At 41.7% G+C, this 7,207-nt stretch overlaps 1 protein-coding gene across 1 annotated transcript; it reads left to right on the forward strand.

The window, feature by feature from the left end:
* Positions 1–4,105: 4,105 nt before the first annotated feature.
* On the forward strand, positions 4,106–5,071 carry LOC116100746 (olfactory receptor 52D1-like). Its single transcript, XM_031384481.1, has one exon. It carries the CDS (start codon positions 4,106–4,108, stop codon positions 5,069–5,071), a length of 966 nt encoding a protein of 321 aa, XP_031240341.1.
* The last annotated feature ends 2,136 nt before the right edge of the window (positions 5,072–7,207 follow it).

The raw sequence follows: 7,207 nt of genomic DNA on the forward strand, positions 1-7,207 counted from the left end.
AAAAAAAAAAAAAAGTTACCTTAAAAAAGATAATGACATAAAATAATAAACAAGCTAGAATAGGACAAAACAAACAAGGGAAGAGAGGAGCCAAAGAAAAGACACACAGAAAAAACATATATAGATCAGAAATACACACATTTGCATGCAAAATCCAAAACTGAAATATAAGCCAAAGACCTGTATTGGGGTAGGGGAAGACCTTTAAAAATACCATTGAATTTATTTTGTGTTGACCATCTACTGCTGGGCGTGGATGGTTGGAGGTTGGAGGAAGGCAAGTCTCCTGTGTGAGTAGTTATCAATTGGAGGTAGTTTGTGGAATAAGGATGGGGGCTAGTGTCCACTTCCTCCTCAGCAGTGGGACCCCATCTGGCTCAGACCTGGTGTAGGCCTTGTGCATGTTGACTATGCATACTTTTATATTATGTTTATAAATGTTTTGCCCTCATGTTTGTCTATGCACCACATGTATGTAGTTTTCTCAGAAGCCAGAAGTGGGTATCATATTCCCTGGAAATAAACTTATAATTGTGAGCTGCCATGTGGTGTTGAGAATCAAACCCAGGTATTCTTGAAAAGCAGGCAATAAAGATCTTTTCCCAACCTGTTGGTTGCCGTTTTGAGGGCTAATATCCAATATATACAATGAACTCAAGAAGTTAGACTCCAGAGAATCAAATAACCCTATTAAAAATGGGGTACAGAGCTAAACAAAGAATTCTCAACTCAGGAATACCGAATGGCTGAGAAGCACCTAAAGAAATGTTCAACATCCTTAGTCATCAAGGAAATGCAAATTAAAACAACCCTGAAATTTCACCTCACATCAATCAGAACGGCTAAAATCAAAAACTCAAGTGACAGCAGATGCTGGAGAGATTGTGGAAAAAGAGTAACACTCCTTCATTGCTGGTGGAATTGCAAGCTGGTACAACCACTATGGAAATCAGGTTGGTGGTTCCTCAGGAAATTGGACAGAGTAACTACCAGAGGACCCAGTTATACCACTCATGGGCATATATACCCAGAAGATGCTCCAACATGTAATAAGGACACATGCTCCACTCTGTTCATAACAGCCTTTCTTATAATAGCCAGAAACTGGAAAAAACACAAATGTCCCTCAACAGAGGAATGGATACAGAAAATGTGGTACATTTCTGTACACAATGGAGTACTACTTGGCTATTAAAAACAATGAATTTATGAAATTCATAGGGAAATGGGTGGATCTGGAGAATTTCATCCTGAGTGAGGTAACCCAGTCATAAAAGAACATACATGGAATGCACTCTCTGATAAGTGGATATTAGTCTAGGTGCTCAGAATACCCAAAATACAACCCACAAACTACAAGAAACTCAAAAAGGAAGACCAAAGTGTGAAAGCTTCATTCCTTCTTAGAAGGGGGAACCAAATGCCCATCTAAGGAGTTGCAGAGACAAACTATGGAGCAGAAACTGAAAGAAGGACAATCCAGAGACTGCTCCACCTGGGGATTCCTTTCTACACTCAATCATGAAACCCAGACACTATTGTGGATGCCAGCAAGTGCTGGTTGACAGGAGTCTGATACAGTTGTCTCCTGAGAGGCTCTGACACTGACTGTGCCCGACTAATACAAAAGTAGAGATTCACAACCATCCATTGGACTGAGCATGGGGTCCCCAGTGGAGGAGCTAGAGAAAGGACCCAAGGAGCTGAAGGGTTTGCACCTCCTTGAGACGAACAACAATATGAACTAACTAGCACCCTCAGAGCTCCCAGGGACTAAACCATCAACCAAAGAGCACGCATGGTGGGACTCGTGGCTCCAGCAGCATATGTATAGCAGAGGATGGCCCAGTCTGTCATCAATGGGAAAAGAGGCCCTTGGTCCTATAAAGGTTTATGCCCCAGTGTAGGGGAACGCCAGGGCTAGGACGTGGAAGAGGGTGGGTTGGTGAGCAGGAGGAGGGGGGAGAAAACAGGGTTTGTTTTTTGTTTTAGGTTTTGATATTTTTTCAGAGGGGTAACCAGGAGAGGAATTACCATTTGAAATGTAAGTGAAGAAAATATCTAATTAAATGGTCATGTCATTATTTAAAAAACATTCAGCAGGGTGGTAGTGGCATATGCCTTTAATCCCAGCACTTGGGAGGCAGAGGCAGACGGATTTCTGAGTTCCAGGCCAGACTGGTCTACAGAGTGAGTTCCAGAACAGCCAAGGCTACACAGAGAAACCCTGTCTTGAAAAAAAAAGAAAGAAAGAAAGAAAAGCAGCCAATAATCAACTGCTGAGCCACCACTCCAGCCCCTTTAAATGTGTGTTGTTAAGTGACATCTATTAGCACAATGCCACTCACTGCCATTTATTACCTCCTCACATAAATCTTTCATCCTGAGCACAGAATACTAATGAACCATGATAACTAGGCATTCAAGAAAACTCAGAATGAAAGAAAGGGGAGTCAAGCAAGAAGACAGATCAGGATGGAGAACAGAGAGTATAGACATGGGAGTTAATTTCCACTTCCATTCAAAAGTTACTGCTATTTTTCTCACTCAGTTTTTTCCCTCATTTATCAAAGTGTCACTTTTTCTTTCTCCCTCAAGACATACACAGCAGGGACCTCCTCAGAGGAGGACATCTGAGTCTTTACTCTTGAGCATTACAGAACAAAGCAATAGTCTCACTTAATGAACAAAGAGGCTGGAGTACAGAGTTGATCTGAAGACATTCTGGGAGTTCAAAAAACTTTAAAAGAGGCCAGTTCAACAGGAATAACACTGAGTATTCCTACTCTCTTATCCCACACCCACCTGAATTTGGAAGGACACACACCTTCCACTCCTCCCAACAAAGCTTCAAGCACAAGTTATGCCTGGTCAACCCTTTTTACCTCTTCTTTACCACCTAAGCAACTCAGCACTCGTGTAACACGTCTCAGAGTAACTGTGCTCCCACACAGTCCTCCTTTGCAGAGATCTACATTCAGCACACTCCACCAAAAATGAATGCCTCTAGCAGAGGTAAGAGTTTTGTTTGTTGTTGTTGTTTTGCTTTGTTTTGTTTTATCAGAATTCAAAACAAAACTGTATTTAATTTGGAAAAACAAACAAAAAACAAAGACAAACAACTCAGAGTTACTGCATGATGTCTAAGATTGACTAAACTGTGTTTGCCTAAGCAAGACCTCAAAAACACAGTCACCATCATGACTCAAAAAAGGCTGAGGCAAATTTGGAAAGGGACCCCCGTCATGAATCCAAGTGGGATGCTAGCTCAATGTGTTTCAACAGTCTCTAAATAGAAGAGAAACTAGCTGTGCTTGTATGCTACCCTCCTCAGTCCGCTCAGCCACAGATGCTGACAGTGGCAGATATCTCACAGCAATGATTGGAAACCCTGTGCAGGTATAATACTGAGCCAAAAGGAGGGCAAAGAAGTTTGTAATTATTACAGCTTGCCAGATTCTGTCATCACAGGCCAACAGCAGTGCTAAGCCCAAACTATTCTGTATTATCTCAAGGCAAGTAGGAAGAGGGTCTGAACTTCAGACACCAAATAAAGTTATTGTAGCATCAGGAAGTGACGTGGAATAAAATGGTTTTTCTGGAAGTGATAGAAAATTAAATAATGGCATTGGACATGGTAAAAAGAACCAACTCAGAACAGGGTATATAAGACCAAGTTTAAGCAACATATAAGTAACATGGAGCCCCCATCAAAAAAGGCAAAAGTGTAAAATGACTAAGAAGCAGAAAAGAGACAGAAGGCCCCTTGAAACTTACCTGAAATAAGAAAAAATATAGAGAGGGGAAAATGATGGGGGTGTAGGGGGTATGAGTGATGGAAAGTATCCCTCCAAGGGAACAGGCTAAAGGCCTCTACATGGTGTGCAGGACATTTCATAAGACAAGTCAGAAAATATTCATTAAGGAACATAAACACCTTGTGTTGAATATAAAAACAAGCACTGATGAATAATACAAGAAATAGAGGAGGCTTAAAAAGATTCTTGAGGAACAGAAATGTTTTCAGCCTATAAATACATGAACGAACTGGATACCTAATGTTTCAGGGCAGGCATGCTGTCACCCCTTGGATAGAGCCCTTCATATGCCAAGACAGACAACAGCCTCCAACATGAGCAACAGTCTCCCAGTCACTCTTTTCCTGACTGGGATCCCAGGGCTGGAGTTTGCCCACCTCTGGATTGCCATCCCTTTCTGTGTCATGTATATGGTAGCTCTGCTTGGGAATGCTGCCCTCATCCTTATCATTGGGACAGAGAGTGCTCTTCACGCACCCATGTATCTCTTCCTCTGCCTTCTCTCACTCACTGACCTGGCTCTCAGCTCCACCACTGTACCTAAAATGTTAGCCATTCTATGGCTCCATGCTAATGAGATTTCCTTTGGTGGATGCCTCACTCAGATGTTTTGTGTCCACTCCATCTATGCTCTTGAGTCCTCGGTTCTCCTTGCCATGGCCTTTGATCGATATGTAGCTATCTGCAACCCACTGAGATATACAACCATCCTCAACCATACAGTCATAGCCCAAATTATTTTTGCTGGCATAGTCCGTAGTGTGGCTATTGTCTCCCCTTTCATCTTTTTGCTGAGGCGACTGCCCTACTGTGGTCACCGTGTCATGGCTCACACATACTGTGAGCATATGGGCATTGCTAGGCTTGCCTGTGCCAACATCACTGTTAACATTGTCTATGGGCTGACTGTGGCTCTGTTGGCCATGGGCCTGGATTCCATCCTCATTGCCATCTCCTATGGCTTCATCCTCCGGGCTGTCTTCCGTCTCCCATCCCGTGATGCTCAACACAAGGCTCTGAGTACCTGTGGATCTCACCTAGGTGTCATCTTGGTTTTCTATATACCTGCTTTCTTCTCCTTTCTTACCCACCGTTTTGGTCACAACCGAGTCCCCAAGCATGTGCACATCTTCCTGGCTAACCTCTATGTGCTGGTGCCCCCCGTGCTCAATCCCATCATCTACGGAGCAAGAACCAAGGAGATTAGGAGTCGGCTTGTAAAACTGCTTCACTTGGGGAAGGACTTAGTATGAAGTCTGAGCAGAGATTAAAGATAAGAAAAACAAAATATTCTGGACATTATATTATCAGCTCTCTGGAAGGAAGAGGACTGGATATATGAAGGGGAGATTTAATGGTCAAATTAAACAGTCCATTTTTATTAGACTTTTAAAGGAATTCTGAATAGTCCAGAGGGATGATATTTTCACTCTTCTCTCAGAAGTGGTGTCCTGACTACTTTTATGTCTGCTTGACACAGCTAGAGTCATCTGAGAGGAGGGAATCTTGATTGAGGGAATGTGCCCATAACATGCAGCCATCAGGCATTTTCTAAATTAGTGATTGTTGAGAGAGGACCCAGGCCATGATGGGTGGTACCACGCCTCTGCAGATCATCTCAGAATCTAGAAGAAAGCAGGCTGAGCAAATCCAAGAAAGCAAGCCTGGAAGCAGCATTTCTCCATGGCCTCTGCATCAGCTCCCGCTCTACTTGAGTTCCTGCCCTTACTGCTTTTGATAATAAACTGTCATAGAGAACTGTGAATGAAATAGACCCTTTCCTCCCCAAATTGTTTTGGCCTTCGTGTTTCATCACAACAGTAGTAACCCTAAGCAGTACATGTAGGTACAACTCTCTAAAGAAATCAGTTACCACCGGCAGTGGTGGCTCACGCCTTTAATCCCAGCACTTGGGAGGCAGAGGCAGGCGGATTTCTGAGTTCGAGGCCATCCTGGTCTACAGAGTGAGTTCCAGGACAGCCAGGTCTGTACTGAGAAACCCTGTCTGGAAAAACCAAAACCAAAACCAAGAAGAAGAAGAAGAAGAAGAAGAAGAAGAAGAAGAAGAAGAAGAAGAAGAAGAAGAAGAAGAAGAAGAAGAAGAAGAAGAAGAAGAAGTCAGTTACCAGCCTTATGGGAAGATTGGGTTTTGTGAAAGGAACACTATCCTCTGAGTCCAATGAAAAGTTTAAAAAATGAACCTAGTGTGAGTTTGAATCTGAGTTCTGACATTTCACCCCTTCAGGTAGCAACTAGGGCTCAAAGTCCAGTCAGAATTCCTGAGCCTAAACTTTTCTAATTACTAATTGTGTAGCTTTGAGCATCATGCTCAGTGTCCACATGCCTCAGTTTGGCCAATTATTAAATGGTGGTATTAACATCTACTCATACTGGGCTGTGAAATTCATATGTCAATAAGTAAAGGAAATTTTTAGGACATTGCTTATAAAGGTTCAATAAGCAAATAAAATGAAAAATTAACACAACCTTTCTAAACACTAATAAGCAACTTCTTTACCTCTTTTTTTAAAATTATTGTGTTTCAAGGAGTTGTTGTGGGATCTACCTTACAGAACAAATCTGTAATATGTAAATGGTGTTTGAGGTGAAATTAATGCCTAGTGAAATGAGTTTCCTCCCATCCTCTCTCCAATCTTCTAGTTTGAGATCTATTTCATTTCAGACCTGAAGTTGCCCCTTACTGACATTCAGAGAAGCTGAGTCAGATTCTATCAGTAATCTCAGTTCTAAAATTTACAAGTTCACTATGCTGCTCAAATAGATGATTGTTGTTATTTGAATTTAAAAAAAAAAAAAAGAATCTGTAATTCAGGAAAAGACCTAAGGTTACGCATTTTTGTCTAGCCTTTTGTGGTGGGAATAATATAAGCTCTGGACCCTGGCATCTAGGAGCTTAAATCTCAGTTTCTTAGTCTTACTACATGAATCAGGATGTCTCACCTACTCAGTTCTGTCTTCAAAAAGTGCTGGTTATAGAAACAACACAAATACTCAGTTCAGACAGGCAGTAGTTGATGGTAGGTATCTGGTTAATACTATTTGAATTAATGACTGACGATCTACACATTTCTGATCTCCCATCCCTAAACAAGAAGTCATCTCAAATTGACATCAGTTTTCAAAGGAAAAATTAGTTTTCTTCCATGGAGGTTCACTGGCTATATAAGCCACATTTAAGGCTAGGCCTTATGTCCATCAGTTCTCGGCCAGCACAGAATGAACTCAAGGGCTTTTTTGGTGCTTTTGCCTTATACAGCTTTGCTTGTGCGTTTTTTATCTGAATGGACTTTTGCTTATGTATTGTGGTTGCTTGTTTTGTGTTTTTATGAGTTTTGTTTTTGTATCTGTTGGTGTTTCTTATGTCTTTC

The sequence above is a fragment of the Mastomys coucha genome, unplaced genomic scaffold (genome assembly GCF_008632895.1).
Source record: "Mastomys coucha isolate ucsf_1 unplaced genomic scaffold, UCSF_Mcou_1 pScaffold21, whole genome shotgun sequence".
NCBI lineage: Eukaryota > Metazoa > Chordata > Mammalia > Rodentia > Muridae > Mastomys > Mastomys coucha.